Source organism: Hyperoodon ampullatus (genome assembly GCF_949752795.1).
Source record: "Hyperoodon ampullatus genome assembly, chromosome: 8".
Taxonomy (NCBI): Eukaryota; Metazoa; Chordata; class Mammalia; order Artiodactyla; family Ziphiidae; genus Hyperoodon; species Hyperoodon ampullatus.
Genome location: NC_136921.1, coordinates 3,615,378 through 3,633,080, shown reverse-complemented (window position 1 = coordinate 3,633,080; position 17,703 = coordinate 3,615,378). Strand labels below are relative to the sequence as shown.

The 17,703-nt window shown below is 49.4% G+C and overlaps 1 protein-coding gene across 1 annotated transcript in view; it reads left to right on the top strand.

Moving 5' to 3' along the window:
* Positions 1-200: 200 nt before the first annotated feature.
* The window catches only part of MLPH (melanophilin), a gene marked incomplete at its 3' end in the record, with an annotated part of 40,775 nt that continues 23,272 nt past the window's right edge, over positions 201-17,703 (top strand). Inside the window, exons 1-2 of the mRNA XM_079710170.1 lie at positions 201-309; positions 7,118-7,251. Coding sequence (XP_079566296.1) covers positions 7,142-7,251 — 110 coding nt within the window. The 5' untranslated portion in view covers positions 201-309; positions 7,118-7,141. The remainder of the gene's footprint in view (positions 310-7,117; positions 7,252-17,703) is intronic.

Here is a 17,703-nt window from a genome sequence, read left to right as displayed (position 1 = left end):
GCGATGGGCTCTGCCCGGCACTGGCGCCCCGGGTGTCCGCCCCGCGCCCCGCCGGCACCCGGAGGTGCCCGGCGCTCCCGGAGCTGGGCGGGGCGCGGCGCGGCGCGGTCCTCGTGACCCGGCGGATGCCTCCGGGACCTCGCCCCTCCCTCCGCTGTGCGCCCTGCGCCCTGCCTGGCCCGTATCTGCCCTCCTGGCCTCAACGCACCGCGACCCGACGCCCGGCCTGTCGCCTTGGTCTCCGTAGCAGGACCGCAGAGAGTAACCCCGGGGTCCGGGCCAGGGCCGACACGCCCCCGTAAAGGAGTGGTGAGTTCGGGGAGAAGGGGGAACGGCGGGGTCCGATGGCGCCCGGGATGGAGGCCCCAGGTTCAGGGCGGGTCCGCAGTGCTGGGTGCAGCCCCGCCGGTGTGAAAACACCCCCAGCGGGCCCCAGGCCTCGGTCCCGGCTGATGAGGAGGACGCGTCCAACCCACCGAACCCCGAACCCAGGCTTCACCCAGATAGCTTGATCAGACTGGTCTGGATCCTCAGGGAGCAAAACAGTGGTTTTAATCAAAAGCCCTGTTGCGGATGTACACGCAGACGGGGCTGAGGCTGCAGGCCTCGGTGGAGCCTCACTCTGGCTGGTCGCCCAGGGGCCTGAGGCTGTTTGGGGAGAGACCCTTCCTGCCCGGAGAGAGAGAGCCCGGGTGGTGTCATAGCATATGGGAGGAGGCGACCTGGACTTTGGGGCCTCTGAAAGCCCCAGTTTTATTGCAATTATGTTTTGTTTGCCGACACGCCCCTCGACGGCCCACCACCTTGCTATCGGGATGGGGGAAGGGTCTGTAGATGAAGAGAGTCACACAGTGGGCCCTGGCCCCAGGTCCCTGCCTGAGCCAGACCTCTTTACAAATCCCCTGCAGTTTCCCAGGCTGTGTCCTACTCACCTTAACCAAACGTTAAAAACCCCATTTCATTTTCAGTTGGGTTGGGGTCTTTGCATTTTTATGTTTGTTTTTTTAAAATTTTAGTTACACATTTCTTTCTGAGAGGTTGGAATCATAAAGGGGGGAGGTGAGGCCCCCACTAGCCCACCAGGTGCAAAGGTGGCACTGTGCTTGGCCATGAAGCCCCAAAGAGAAGGCCAGGGCTTGCAGGCCATGGCAGCGGAGCAGTGACATTGGCACCTGGGTTCAGCCCGTTCACCTCTGTCCTCCGATGTCCAGCCCTGCGCTGGATTGTCAGCCAGTCCGCTGACTTCAGTAAGACACAGCTCTCTTGGGCAAGAGCCCCATGCCTGAATCTCCAGGGCCTCACGCCTTAGATCCAAGCACCAATCATAGGTCCCTGTGCTCCACCACATTCCAAAATCTGGGTGCAGTGGTAGGTGCCCTGCAGGATTCACTGAAGACAATTCCAGGCACATAGACTAGCCGTCGGTGGGTCTTATTGATTAAGGCATTAGTGACTGAAAAATTAAAGCCAGCTGAGTGGAAGGCTTGGGGGTGGTGAAGAGGATCCAGAGCCCTGTAGGCTACACAGAAGGGAGACTTTAGTGCCCTCGGATGACAGTGTGGTGACTTCTCGTGGCTGCCCCCAGGTCACGCCATTGGGTCAGCCTTCTAGGGCTGTCGCGTTCTTTTCAGAAGCAACCTCTGGAGGAAGAGCCCGGTCCCCTCTACCCACCTTGTAACCTGTCCCTTTAATCCTGATATCCTGGCATCACCCAGGGCTGGAGAGAGACATAGAGGTCATGGTACAGATGGAAAAACTGAGACCCAGAGAGGAAGGGGACTTGTCCCAAGTCGCAGGGCTGGTTGGTGCCTGAACTGGGATAGGAACCCAATTCCTGGAGCTCAGCCGCATCCTCGTCCCTCAGCGTCACCTTGGGACCCGTCCTTGCTGTGGAGACTAGAGCTGAGGCTTTAGCTGCAAGTGCAAAACTATGTCCGTGCGTAAACAAGGTTTCCAGCAGCTTCCCAGGGAGCTGGGAGAACGGAGAGAACGGGCAGGCGGGAGGCAAGCTGCAGGGCCCTTGCTGCTGGAGTGATTTCAAAGCACCTGCAGGGGGCGGGGGGAAGGTGCTCGTTTTGCAGCTGACGAGGGTTGGGGGTTTGGTTGCTGCCAATGGGCAGCAGGCCCTGCCTGCGGAAGTGACCACACAGGCCAGCTTTGGGAAGCAGCCGCAAAGGGTTAACACAGAGGCCCCCACAGCTGGCACCTGGCCTTCCCTCAGGAATGTGCCCGCATCTTTATCAGCAAGAGTTGCCCACCTGATTCTGAGTCAGAGAGCATTCCTGCTGTTGTTTGTTGGGCATTGAAGAGGAACTTGGACTTGCTGCAAAGTTTATCTGCTCAGGCGGTGGTGACTACTCATAATTGCCATCGCTTCCCGGCTCAGGGGGCCACCAGCCCAAGCTTTGTATAGGAGGGATCCCTGCCCAGATCTCCCTTTAATGTGGCCAAAATATGAACTCAAATCTTTAACAGATAAAGATGACCCACCATTGAAATGCAGTGGTCTGGGTTCAGGATATCCACTTGGTAAAACCTGTTCTGTCTCTTTCCAACTCACTAACCTCAGTGTCATGCTCTCTTTTCTCCGTTACAGCTTTTAAGCGATGGGGGAGGGCTAACAGTCTCAAAGATTAAAAATGTGGTTAAATCTTAGCCGTGGACCAGGCGCAAATTGAAAGTGTTTTGTTCAGGAAGCTCATGACTAGGCGTTATCTGCACCGAAGTGGAGCCAGGAGCAGGTGGAGCCTGGTGAGGTCTGCCCCCCGCCAGCACGCACGCCCTGGGAGGTTCCCCCAGGCTAGGGCAGGGCAGAGTCCGGCCCCCCCTGTGGGTCCAGCATGTCCTCTGCTGCCATGTTCCCCCTCGACTGTTAGGGTTGGAGGCATACCGGGTGGAGATCAGGGTCTTGGTGAGCAAGCAAAGTGGGGAGTGAGGAGAGAGATGATTGTGGCTGAAAGGCTGTCCCCTCCGTGAATCCACGTGGATCTCTCAGCGTGGCCGTACCTGGCAGAGGGGCTGCCCTTGCACCATACCCCAGGTTCCCCCATTAGCCTGATGCAAGCCAGAAGGGGTGCTAGCAACACACTCCTTGATTGCCAGTGACTTTTGGTTTATGCGTTTTGAATACTGAAATCAAACATACTCTCCATTCGACTTCAGATTATTTTCTAAAGATAGTTTTTTAAAAGCTTTAAACCATCACCCCAGCACCCATCATCACCACCACCACCAACAACAACAACGAAAAAAATAAATTAATAAAAATAATAAAAAGCTGGGACTTCCCTGGCAGTCCTGTGGTTAAGACTTCACCTTCCAGTGCAGGGGGTGCGGGTTCAATCCCTGGTTGGGGAACTGAGATCCCACATGCCTCGGGGCCAAAAACACAGAACATAAAAGAGAAGCAATGTTGTAACAAATTCAATAAAGACTTTAAAAATGGTCCACATCAAAAAATCTTTAAATAAATAAATAGCTTTAAGCTTCTGCACATCATTAATTCACTACATGGGAAGATTTGGTCACAGTAGATAAAGACCCATGTCGTGGACCACCCGTGTCGTGGACCCATGTCGGGAGCCAGGCTCCTGACCCCAGGCTGTCCTGAGAACATGCTTCCCTCGGAAGCATCACGTCCCTTACTGCATGGCACAGCATCTTACATATGGGATGTGTCTGAAATTTGGAATCACCCTCCCTCCCCTCCTCTCCCTGCACCTCCTGCTCACCCAGAAGTTGGGCCAGAGCTAAAAATAGGCACCACAGGGCTTCCCTGGTGGCGCAGTGGTTGAGAGTCTGCCTGCCGATGCAGGGGACACAGGTTCATGCCCTGGTCTGGGAAGATCCCACATGCCACGGAGCGGCTAGGCCCGTGAGCCATGGCTGCTGAGCCTGCGGGTCCAGACCCTGTGCTCTGCAACGGGAGAGGCCGCAACAGTGAGAGGCCCGCGTACCGCAAAAAAAAAAAAAAAAAGGCACCACATATACCCTGAGAAAACCATAATTCAAAAAGAGTCACGTACCACAATGTTCATTGCAGCTGTTTACAATAGCCAGGACATGAAAGCAACCTAAGTGTCCATCAACAGATGAATGGATAAAGAAAATGTGGCACATATATACAATGGAATATTACTCAGCCATAAAAAGAAATGAAACTGAATTCTTTGTAGTGAGGTGGATGGACCTAGAATCTGTCATACAGAGTGAAGTAAGTCAGAAAGAGAATAACAAATACCATATGCTAACACATGTATATGGAATCTAAGAAAAAAAAAGGTTCTGAAGAATCTAGGGGCAGGACAGGAATAAAGAGGCAGATGTAGAGAATGGACTTGAGGACACGGGGAGGGGAAAGGGTGAGCTGGGACCAAGTGAGAGAGTGGCATGGACATATATACAGTACCAAACGTAAAATAGATAGCTAGTGGGAAGCAGTCGCATAGCACAGGGAGATCAGCTCGGTGCTTTGTGACCACCTAGAGGGATGGGATAGGGAGGGTGGGAGGGAGACGCAAGAGGGAGGAGATATGGGGATGTATGTATATGTATAGCTGATTCACTTTGTTATACAACAGAAACACACCATTGTAAAGCAATTGTACTGCAATAAAGATGTTAAATAGATAAATAAATAAATAAAATAAAAATAGGCACCAGAGTAAAATTTTTCAGATAATGTCTAATCCATAAAGTACCAACAGTCTGCTCTTGGTTTAGCTATGTGGGATGTTTGTTTTTCAAAGTCTGTATTGAATCATTCCTTGCTTCATTAAACAGAGCATCATGAACACATATCACTTTCCTCAACAATTCAGGCTCATCCCTGGAACCTCCGAAATGGCGCTAAACCATGGTGCCATGGTCCCCTTGAAGCGTGGGAGGCTGTCTGCTTCCCTCTGCTGGGCTCCCCTGTTCACATCTCAGTAGGTTCCTGCCCAGCATCCCTCCAGGCAGCAGGCAGCCAGGCTGGGCCTCTTCCCCACCCGACCCCAGCAGGCACCCGCCTCGCCAGAGGTGCCCGGACCCTCCCTGGTCCAGTGCACACCCGTTCCCAGGCCTCAATGGCCTTTGCTATCTGAGCTGGGAAACCAAGTACCATCCTTATTAGAAAGACACATCAAACAAAAGGAACAGACTTGAGAGGGGGCTGGGGTGGGGGGATCCTGTGGGTGTGAAGCCTCCGGGTGGCAGTTCTGACTCCTAGTGACCTTTCCATCCATCCCTTATCAGTCACTGACATGCTCTAAGACGGTTAAGCTTGCGTGACAAGAAAGATATACTTGTTTCCTTTTGTTTTGCTTTTCTCCCTCACACCTCACGATTTTAGTTTCTTGAAATAAGGCCTGGAATTGTGGCTTTTCCTTTAGGAGAGGAGAGAGAATGCTAACTACTCAGCTGATGGTCACGGCTTTCATCTGCTCTGGGAAGAGAATTTCAATGAATGGGCTTCTTGTGATAGAATTTTTTTCAACAATGGTGAAAAACAAAAATGAGTAAACCCCAGTCATCCACCCAAACTTTTTTTTTTTTTGCGGTACGCGGGCCTCTCACTGTTGTGACCTCTCTCGTTGCGGAGCACAGGCTCCGGATGTGCAGGCTCAGCGGCCATGGCTCACGGGCCCAGCCGCTCCGCGGTATGTGGGATCTTCCCGGACTGGGGCACGAACCCGTGTCCCCTGCATCGGCAGGCAGACTCTCAACCACTGCACCACCAGGGAAGCCCCATCAAATGACTTTTTGTTCCAGTTTTTTTAAAAACAGAAACTGTATCCTCTAGAGGAGCATCAGGAATCAGTCTTGGTTTAATGTTTTCATGTCCAAAATCTAAAGTCACCTGTAATGAAAATAGTTTGAATGATTCTAGCACGTCAGGGCAGCCTCTTAATGCATCGTTCACAGTCAGCACAGTGCTTGAGGATGGAAATACTGAGGGGTTGGAGCAAAAAATTTAAGAAATTATTTTTCACCGATTTTAAGGCACAAGCCAGGAAACAGTTTAGTTGACAGCCATGGGATCTCTGTGGACATTTCCATTTTAGCTGGTATCGAGTGTTGCTCAGAAAATGTCACTTTTCATAATTAACTCTTACTTAACTCATAATTAACTCTTGTACAGCAAGAGTTAAATAACTCGTAATTAACTCTTGTACAGCAAAGCAGTTTTCTAACACAGAGCAAGTTGTGTTCGCGTTTCTGCAGAGAGTACTTTCGGCTGGTCGGCGCTGGTGAAAGGGAGATGTTCCCCAGAATTCAGAAGCAAAATTGGGTCTCCCGATTGGTGTTAAGGTTTCCCAGTGAGAGCAGACAGATTGGATTCCTTCTCTGATGTTCCTAAAAAGCAGATTTCAGTCTTCACTGAAGACTGGCTGAAGTCGCACAGAGGTTCTTGAACTCTCGGTTGCCCACAGGGAACCTGTCACCCCAACAGAATCTTCCCCCAGAGCAGAGCTGGACTGGGTGTAGTGGCCACAGTCTCTGGCCAAGAGGCCCCTGTATGGCCTGATGAAGACCAGAGAGGTGGGAGCACAGAAAAGCACCCCCGTGTGCCAGGGAGAAGTCGCCGTCATCACGATATGTGATGTCACCAGCTGTTAGGAGGTGTGAAGAAATACTCAAGGGACAGGCGTGATGGGGGAGGGAGAGACAGGTGGAGGTGTCATCAGAAGGTCTTGTTAGGATGCGGATTCTGAGTCAGGAGGGCTGGGCGGGGCCTGGGAGTCTGAGTGTCTCACAGGCTCTGGGAGATGCTGCTGGTCCGCAGAGCACACTCTGTGTAGCAAGTGAGGCGGTAAAGCTCTCCTTCTCTTGGTTTTTGACATTTGGGTTTTCCTTCCTCTGTCCTCTTGGCATTGATTGGGGTCTTCAGTGTCCTCGAAAAGGGCATAACGTCAACTGAAGTCTGACTCCTGGGGTATGGGGATTGTACGCACGGGTTCATTTATTTCAACTGCACACATTTCCAGACACCCATTTGCCTGTTTTCTAACACCATGTAACCCAGGTTCCAACTGCTGGGAAATCAGCACTTTGTGTGTTGCCTCTTCTTTGGGAATTGGCCAGCATCTGCACGCGGGCTTTCTGGGCTGAACACTCTGGTCCTGTGTTATTCCAGGTGTGACCCTGACGAGAAGCAGAGATGGGGAAAAAACTGGATCTTTCCACGCTCACGGATGAAGAGGCCAAGCACGTCTGGGAAGTGGTTCAGCGGGACTTTGACCTTCGAAGGAAAGAAGAGGAGAGACTAGAGTGAGTGTGTGTGGCTGGGCCCCCGCAGTGCAGCCCCGGCGGCCTCCGGAGGGGCCGTCACCTTGCGGCCCTCTGAGTGGACAGACAGCAGGAGCTCGGGTACAGGACACTGGCCGGAAGCCGGGCGCTGGGAAACATTCTGCTTTCTGGCCTTAAGAAACTTTAATTAAGTTTCTTCCTAATTAAAACAAGGAGATCTGACTTTCCTCCTGAGAGCCAGATATTCCCTGAGTAGTTTTAGTTCAACTTGATCCAACCCCAGGGTGACATTCTCTCCTAAGTGGGGTGATGCTTAGGGCATGGCATTGCACGAATAAAAGAGCTAAAGGTGATGAGTAGGGAAAGCCTTGATGCTGGCCTGAAACACCCAGAAGCTGGGAGCAAGGGCGTTTAGGACAAAGGCTGACTCCTGCCTCTTCCCAGCAGTGTTGGGGGCACCTCGTCCTCAGCATGGAGGCCCCAGTGCCATTTTGCATGTCTCTCCCCGTGGGCTGAGCTAAAACCCACCCAGCATTACTTATTCCCCCTCTGCCTTTGCATATTCCTCCACCAGACCTCCAAGGCTTAGCTGTCCCCTGGGGTCCCTGTTGTCTTGGTGACTTTTGTAGGTTGGTAGGCCTATTGCGAAGGAGACATTGTATAAAGACTCAAGGGCAGAGAGGTAGTCAGGGAAATGCCTGAAAGGCCCCTGGTGGCGGAGCACTGAGAGGAGGTCAGAGCTGTGATGGGGAACAGCCCATCAGGGGGCTGAGGACCCGGGCAGGACTTGGGCCTTTCCCCGCATGGCTGCAGGCCTTCGGGCAGGGGAGTAACAAGACCCGGCTTCTGCTCTGCAGGCCGTGGGCTACAGAGAAGTGGTCAGATGAGCTTTGAAGGGGGCACCTGCAAGTTTGCCCACGGGTTGGATGTGGGGTGTGGAGTATGGGAGGCGTCAAGGTCAGGGTCACTCCAGAGCCATGGCCTGAGTAACCAGGGCATGGAGGTGTCGTCACCTCACCTGGGGAAGGCAAGGGTGGAGCAGGTGTGGAGGAGACCAGGACACGGGTCAGACCTGTTGACACTGGGTTGCCTGTTAGACACGAAGTGGCCAGGGAAGCCCCCCACACACGGGGCTGGAACCCAGCAGAGAAAGGACTGAGGGCGCATCCACCTACAGACGCTGTGGCTGCTGTAATCACTCCAGACTAAGTGGCTTAAAGCACACAAATCCCTCGCGACTGGAGTCCAGGAGTCGAGGTGTGGGTGGGGCTGCCTGCCTTCTGGAGGTTCCCTTGCCTCTGCCAGCGTCTCGAGGCACCCACGCTCCTTGGTTCCCGCCCCTCCTGCCTCTTCCAGGCCGTCAGCCTGACGTCTTCCAGTCTCTGTGTTTCTGACCTCTGCTTCCGTCGCCGCATCTCTCTGACTCTCCTCCCCTCCCGTTTTGCTCAGAAGGATCTCACGATCATGCTGAGCCCACCCAGCTAATCCCATCACCATCTCACATCCCTTAACTTAATCACACCTGCAGAGTCCCTCTTGCCCTGTAAGGAGACACAGTCCCAGGTTCTAAGAACCAGGACATACCACGTTTTTGGGGTAGAGGGATCATTACTTAGCTGCCCCAGTATTTAAAGCCGTGGGCCTGGAGGAGACCACCCTGGAGGGAGGACACAGACAGAAAGACGGACCCCAGCGGAGGCAGAAGGAGCAGCGGCTGGAGTCTCTGGGTCCCGACACAGAGCAGAGGCCACACGAACCGACAGACTGTTAAGTGAAACAAGTTCGGTGGAGCCCAGCGCCTCTCTCAATGGCGGGGAGGCGTCTGGATCAGCACCGTGAGGCTTCCTGCTGCCTCTCTGTGGAGCCCTCCACCCTCCGCTCTGCCTTGGGCTGCAGGTCACCCCCACCACCGGGTTTTCATTATGAAGGAGCTTTCTCCCCACTGGTGTCTAGGGCCCTGACTCAGCCCCCCGCGACCGCAGGACTGGGGCCCAGAGCTGCCCTTGGCCAGCGTCCACGTGCTGATCGGGCCCGCCCTGCCCCTCGTCCCCTCCCTCTGCTTCAGCCGTGGCCTGAAGGCTGCACCTGGGGCCCAGGGCCACACGCTCTCAGTGACAGAGCCCACCTGGCTTTTGCTCTGGGGATCACAGCCTCTCCAAGCAGCCCAGCTGTTGTCACTTTTATTTTTTTACTTTATTTTATTTTTTTTAATTGAACTATAGTTGATGTACTTTTATTTTCAGTGACAGCTTAGACCCTCCCATTCGATACGTATATAGAATCGCAGATCAATCAGGGGGAGGGGAACCCAGCCCTCCAGGGAGACCCTTGAGTGGGTCAGCACCTCCCTCCATCCAGGCAGAGCCCAGGTGGTTTTGCAGAAATTCCTATCTTTCTTGTCTACGGGGGATGCCCTCCTGACACCCTTCCTCTTTATTTTCCATGTTCCTCTAGTCATTTCACACTGTAAAAGGGAGACACACCCAGGTAACCTCCAATTACTGCTGGGAAAGGAAGTCTCCTAAGGATCCGAGTTGTGTTGCCTCCACTTCTGGGGGGCCTACGGGTCAGGTCAGGTCCCCGGCCAGTCGGTTACGGTCAGCGTGACGTCCTTGTTCGGAAGTACCTGAGGCCTTCTGCTCAAGCAGCCTTCAGATCGGCCACTCTGCTTTGTCTTCTTGGCCTTCCGTGTGCGATTAGATGGTGAGCTTATTAAATACAATAGCGCAGGACATGGTCCCTGGAAATGGTCTAGTACGGAGAGGTGGTGGTTCAGAGAATCCACATCAGAGTCAAGGCAAGGATGCTGGAGCCCCAGTAGCCTTCCCGTGATTGGTGCTTCCTGTTCAGACACAGGCCCCTGGTGACACACTTGGGAAGAGTCGTGTAAACAGCGGGGGCTGAGTGAAGGGTATTTTGTGGGGTTTATTTTTTGATGTTTTTGTCTCTTGCTCACTGTGGTATTGGTTAACTGCGCTACAAGAGGTGAAGCCGCCTCTGCCTGTGACAAGCCTTATCCCCAGGGTCCCCGTGACCCCTGGGAGCAAGGCCCAGGCGTGTGGTTCTGAGGCCAGGACACGCGGGGTGTGGGTTCAAGTTCTGCTCGGGTGGGTGCTGAGACTTAGGAAGGGCGTGGTGGAAACAAGCTCTGAATAAATACATTTGGGTTCTGGACACTGAGCTTGGTTCTGCAGAGCAAGTTGGCTGAAATACCCTCAGTCTACAGTGAAACTGAAGACAGTTTAAAAATAATAAACCTCCTCTTCCCAATCTCCTCTCAGTGTTAATCTGTGCATTTCACCAGTTTCAACATTAATCGTCCATTTCCTGCAACCACAATATCCCATTCTCTGGCACACGTCTGGGTTTCTCCACGATTCCTTGGAGTCCTCATATTTTCTCCCAGTTCCTGATTCTCTAATCTGTGAATCAACAATGGGCTGAATGGAGAAACTGGCCCTCAGGTGACAACTAAGTGGGTGACCTTAACAAACTGAGCTGCTCAGGGCTTGTTCAGATGAGTTTTTTGTTTGTTTGTGTTTTTAATTTTTATTGAGATATAGTTGATTTACAAGGCTGTGTTAGTTTCAGCTGTATAGCAATCAGATGAGTTTTTGATGTCTTTGACACACTCTGAAAGATGCCAAATGGATGGCCCAGCTCAAAACACCTACCGAGGTTTTTGACAAAACAAAGTTAATAGGGGGGAAACCGTGAAACCAAGAAACAAACACATGCATTACTTGGAAAGAACTTTCCTGTCCTGAATACACGTCAAGTGGACATAGTGTGTGGGCTCAAGGTCAATTCACCAGCAGCACATTTACCCGAGAGGCGATTTGCTAAATAGCCAATTCACCAAATATACCAATTAGGAAACAATCAAACAAAAAAAGGAATACGTTTTCTTTAGTGTTTACAAAGTTAACAGAAATGTATTTTGATGGACTGCTGCTCAGTTTTTCTCCCCATGTGGGAGCATCACCCTGTAAAGGATGCTGAGATGGGGCCTGGGTGAGGGCTCCGGCACCTTCTCCTGTGGGGTAGGACCAGCACCTCTTTGGCTTCTGCTGTCAAAGTGTGTGACCAGTGAGCTGGCCCGGGTCCCCGGCACTAATGCCTGCATGCCCAGCTGACCATCTCCATGACACGAAAGCCTCTGACCCCTCGGCCAGGGCTGACCTCCTGCCCTGTGCAGAGGACTTCTCACAGCCCCACGGGGAGGATGGAGGCCATCCGGTGGTGAAGGGCAAAGGCTGGAGCATCTTGGTGCATCTTCCCCATGAGCCTCATTTCAAACAGAACACGCTTGTTCCAGGGACTGGGGCTGTGGGCAGACCGTGTGGACAGCTACCGTCTGAACTGACCAGGAGGATGTCCCTGGGGGTCTAGCTGCTGAGTGGCAGGTGCCTTGTGGAGCTTCCAAACGGCTTTTCTCACAGGCTATTTCGGGAATTCGAGGAGAAGGAAGGGGGAGGCCATCTGGCCTTTGATTTAGCCCCAGGCAGATATAAGTCTCTCCCTGAAGTCGGCATGTGTGACCAGGGACTCGGGAGTGGGGTGTTTACTGTACATGGTGTGATGTTATTCCTGGCCTCCCATCAACACAATGCTATACTCTGGAGAATCCAAAACCCAAAGATGCACAAAAATTCTTAAGCAATTCCTCAAGCCTTCACTCTCCTCCAGACCCCGGTCACTGTCGCAGTGAGCTCACCCAGTTCCTCACAGAAAGCTCAAGGCTACCAGGTGTAACCTCCCCCCATCCTGCCCCATCCTTACCTGTGTTCATGCCCACCCTGTGTTCCCTCTCCTGGCCCTTACTTGTGCTCTGGCCCTTTCCTGTCTGCTCCCAGCTCCTGGAGCATGGAGCTGCCTCAGTTACTCCCTCTCTGCCCACTAGCTCCTACTTGGAATGTCAGTAGGATCAATCGCCATATTGGAACAACAAAAAAAAAACAAGAACAAACAAACAAAAAAACACAGAAAGCCTTTCGTTTGTCCCTGACACCCTGCTAACCTCTGGCACATCTTGCTCCTTTTATTTGAAAAGACAGCCCACACTCAAGGGCTGCACATCCTTACGTCTGCCTCATGTTCCGCTGGTCTGTTCTGGCAGCTACCCCTTTCACAGATATAGATAATCAGTAAAACAACATAAAAGTCCTAAAATGCCACCAAGTATGTGTAACAATATCTAGTACAGTGGTAACATTTCATATCAGTAAGAAAGGGAAGAATTAGTTAAAGCTAAGTGTTGGAATAGTTGACCATGAGTGCAGGGCTGGGGGAGGGAGTTTGACCTCAGTTAGATTTATAACTGATATATTAAAAATGTAAAACATGAAACTGAAAATTATGGGAAGAAAATATAAGTAAATATGTACATAATCTTGGAATGGAAAAGCCTACATATGACAACACAGGTAGACATCACAACACAAAATACTGATAAGTATTGACTAAATATGTACATCTGAATTTAAAAGGAAAATGTTTAATTTTTTAAAAATTAGAAGAAACAGTTTTAACAGAAATGGCAGTGATTCATATCTTTGATCTCTAAAGAGTGTCTTAAAATCAGAAAGATAATGAAGTTTTCCAAATTAGAAAAACACAAAAATCCCAAAGTTTACGTAGGAAAGGGATAAATGAGAATGCATGGGTGACTCATGTCGCTGGGTGAGGACCCAAGTTTACCTAAATAGAACACCCTGTTTTCAAGGGCACAGCCCACAAGTCAAATATTAGGGCTGCAGACCTTCCCCAGAAAGGCAAACAGGTGGTGATGTGGATTTGCAATCTTTGCAAACAGACCTGAATGCCTGAGATTACCCACGAAAGAGCTCCTGGTGTGACACATGGCTTGCAAACCATGACTTGCCTTAAAAATAAATAATAATAAGGAATTTGAGGTCACCCTTTGCTGGGCCACCTGGCACCACAGACAGGCAACTCCAGGGTTGAAAGCACAGGGGCTGAAACAGGAAGTCAGCTGCCAGCGCAGCCTGGAGATTAACTTTGGTCTGAGCTCACTTCTGAGATTCCTGTGAGCCTCCCTCTCAGCGGGCTGTTGTTCACACATCACCACGTATTTCCTCTTTATCCCCTTTATTATCGTTTGCTCGTTCTCTTCAGAAGACCTCAAAGAACTTTAGCAAGTGTCTATTTCCCTCATTATAATTCCTGATACTTAGCTCATATAATCAGGACCTTAGATCATGTAATTGCTCTTCAGTTCTTATTACATTATGTTTGTCCTCTTTCAGCAATTCTCTCTGACACTTTAGTTTGGTTGATGTACTTTTAATACTTTTGTCTCAATTCTGTGACTCATTGGTCCTTTCACCCTCATTCTTAAGGGTCATATTTGAGATTCGATTTTCAGTCCTCTGGAGCACATCTTCATGTTGTTTTCTCAGGAATGGCATGGCGGGGGGGGTGGATTTTATATTTGGGAATCTCTCAGCTGGGAGTGAGATCTCTGCTCACACATTTTCCCCTCAGAACCATGGCAGAATAATGAGCCCCCAAAGATGCCCATGTCCTAATCCCCCGAATCTGTGAGTATACTGGGCTACCTGGCAAAGGAGAATTAAGACTGCAGGTGCAATTAAGGGTGCCAATCAGAGCCTCAGCATGAGGAGACAATCCTGGGTAATCCAGGTGGCCAGTGTGGCCACAAGGGGCCTGATAGACGGAAGGATGCCAATCAGGGCCTGGACACAGTGAGACAATCCTGGGTTATCCAGGTGGGCCACAAAGGGCCTGACAGATGGAAGGGGGGGTGACACAGGACAACGTAAGAGTGATTCATGGTGAGAAGGACTCAACCCGCCATTGCTGGCTCTGAGATGGAGGAAGGGGCCGTGAGCCAGTGAATACAGTTGTCCCCTAGAAGCTGGGAAAGCAAGGGCACAGACCTTCCCCCTGAGCCTCCAGGAAGAATCCCAGTCCCACCAACACCTTGATTTTGGGTGCCATCTAGGACTTCCATAGCTTGAGAGGAAAAGTCAATATGTGGCTTCAAAGCTTCAAAAGTCAGACTGACTCTCTTGTTAGGGGCTAATGCAGCTGGTGACTTTAAGTTGAAGCCAGGGCTCATTTACCATTTTGAAAACCCCAGGGCCCTGAAGAACTATACTAAATCTACTCTTCCTGTGCTCTATAAATGGAACAACAAAGCCTGGATGACAACACATCTGTTTGCAACCCGGTTTACTGAATATTTTAAGCTCACTGATGAGACCTACTGCTCAGAAAAAGATTCCTTTCAAAATAATACTGCTCATTGACAATGTACCTGGTCACCCAAGAGCTCTGATGGAGATGGACAATGAGATTAATATTGTTTTCATGCCTGCTAAGACACATCCATTCTGCTGCCCATGGATTGAGGAGTAATTTAGACTTCTAAGTCTTATTCTTTAAGAAATGCCTTTCATGAGGCCATAGCTGCCAGAGACAGTGATTTCCTCTGATGAATCTGGGAAAAGTAAATTGAAAACATCTTGGAAAGGATTTGTCATTCTAGATGCCATGAAGAACATCCATGATTCATGGGAAGAGGTCCAAGTATCAACATTCACAGGAGTTTGTAAGAAGTTGATTCCAACTCTCAAGGATGACTTTGAGGTGTTCAAGACTCCAGCGGAAGAGGTAACTGCAGATGTGGTGGATACGGTGAGAAAACTAGAATTAGAAGTGGGGCTCCAGATGTGACTGAATTGCTGCAATCTCATGATACAACTTGAACAGATGAGGAGCTGCTTCTCATGGATGAGCAAAGAAAGTGGTTTCTTGAGATGAATCAACTCCTGGTGAAGATGGTGTGAAGATTGTTGAAATGATAACAAAGGATTTAGAATATTCCATAAACTAAGTCGATAACGCAGCAACAGGATTTGAGAGAATTGACTCCAATTTTGAAAGAAGTTCTACTGTGGGTAAATTGCTATCAAATAGCGTTGCGTGCTACAGAGAAATTGTTCATGAAACAAAGAGTCCATGCAGCGAACTTCATTGTTGTCTTATTTTAGGAAATCGCTGCCACCGCCCTAGCCTTCAACACCCACCACCCTGATCAGTCAGCAGCCACCGACACAGAGGCAGGACCCTCCACCCGCAAAAAGAATATGACTCAGAAGAAGTTTAGCAATTTTTAACAAGAAAATATTTTAATTAAGGTATGTGCATTATTTTTTCAAACATAATGCTATTGCACACCTAATAGACTTCAGTGTAGTGTAAGCATAACTTATTTGCCCTGGGGAACCAAGAAATTCCTGTGACTCCCTTTATTGCAATATTCATTTTGTTGCGGTGGTCTGGAACTGAACCCACAATATTTCCAAGGTGTGCCTTATTACCTGTCAGGTGTTTGCCCTTCTCTGCCTTGGCCATCATCTTCTCTCTGCATTTCTGTCTCCTGAGCCCTTTTCTTTGCATTCTAAGAGAGTAAATGTGTGGCTTCCAAATCAGCAGTTCTCAAACATTTTGGTCTGAGGGACCCTTTATATTCTTAAATTACTGAGAACCCCAAGGAGCTTTTGTTTAGCTGGGTTATAGATGTCAATATTTATCCCATCAAAAATTAAAACTGGGCGTTTTAAAAATAGTCATTCACTTATTTAAAACAACAATAAACCCCTTACAACAAAATAAAATTTTTATGAAAAATAGCTTTTTTTCCAAAATAAAAACATGAGTGAGGAAAATGGCATTGTTCTGTATTTTTTGAAAATCCCTTTAATGTCTGGCATAATCGGAGATAGCTGAATTCTGATATTTCTTCTGCGTTCAACATGTTGTAATATGTTGTTTTGTCTGAGGTGTTGGAAAAAAATCTAGCCTCACACAGATATGTAGTAGGAAAAAGCAGGAGTGTTTTAGTAGCTTTTTCACGTAATTATGGACATTGTTTTGATAATACATGAAAACCCTATGACTGGTAGTTTCTTCAAGGAAGTTACAATGTGGAATCTGAAACCATGTCAATGAACTTTACCCTTCCTGTTACACTGAAATCCATTGGTCCATCTTGTACTTGAAGTCAGTCTTCTATCCACGCGTGATTTTGTGACACCTATGCAGACTTTCCAAACGTCAACACGTTTCATTATACAGAACCCAAAAAATCACATCACTGCTGATCTTGTCAGAAACCTCTCAGTGATGAAAACCGTCAGGCTCAAGTCAGCAGAGACATAAAAGTTTTCCAAAAGTCGTTGAGCTTGAAAGCTTGAGTTTTGTCAGTGGCAACAAATACTGTCACTTGACACACTTTTAATCAAAGACGCACTTCATCAAGACATGCTTTCCTTTCTTTTCTTTTCTGGCAGAGAGCAGATTGACTGCTGATACACTCTGTACCTCTGGCGTGATCTGTGCTGAGGCCCCAGAACTTTCATCCACCATAGCTTTTGCACCACCGGTGCGGGGGTCAAAGAGCAAAAAAGACAAATATCACCTTAGTGTTATTAGGAGAAGAGTTTTGACCTTGTGGACCCTGGCAGAGGGTCTCAGGTACCCCTGTAGGTCCCTGGACCACACCTTCAGAACCACTGTTCTGCATCCCTGGACTTGACGTTCTGCCATTTCCCTCCCCATTGCCCACCTCAGTTCCTTTCCATCTTCACTTTAGCCCAGTCTTCTCCACCTCCGTGAACGTAGCCTGTGGTCTTTCCAGCCCAGCCTGGCCTCTTCTTACCTCCTGCTCCTCTCTCTTATGCCCACTCAGCACACCAAGCAGACTAGTTTCAAGTCTTCCTCTGTTTACTACTACTGTGTAGTAAATCACATTCAGGGCATCTTTTATTCCTGAAGGTGACCTTAACTTGTAGCTGCATGTGGGGCTTGTCCCTCCCTGTACTGCAGGGACATCTGGTCGACCCTGTGATTGCGATAAGCAGGGTATATGGATGGCTCTGGCCCCCCACGATCCTCCAGGTCCGTTGATGTGCCCTCTGGTTGGCAGGCATCTGGTGTTACTCGGCTGGACCAATGCGGGGTCCCCTCTTCCCTCCCTCCTGTTTTCCAGCTGTGAAGAAGAGAAGTTATGTTTTAAAGAATCTGACGCAGAGTCACAGATGTAGAAAACAAACTTATGGTGACTGGGGGGAGGTAGGAGGGATAAACTGGGAGACTGTGATTGACATATACACACTACTACATGTAAAATAGATAACTAATAAGGACCTACTGTATAGCACAGAGAACCCTACTCAATACTCTATAATGACCTATATGGTAAAAGAATCTAAGAAAGAGTGGATATATGTATAACAGATACTGTGCTGTACAGCAGAAACTAACACAACATTGTACATCAACAATACTCCAATAAAATTTTTTTTTAATTTTTAAAAATTAAAATTAAAAAAAATTTAAATAATATATATTACAAATAAATATATCCACAAAAAAGGAATCTGAAGCAGAGTATCATTATCTGTTCCCCCAAATTCAACACCT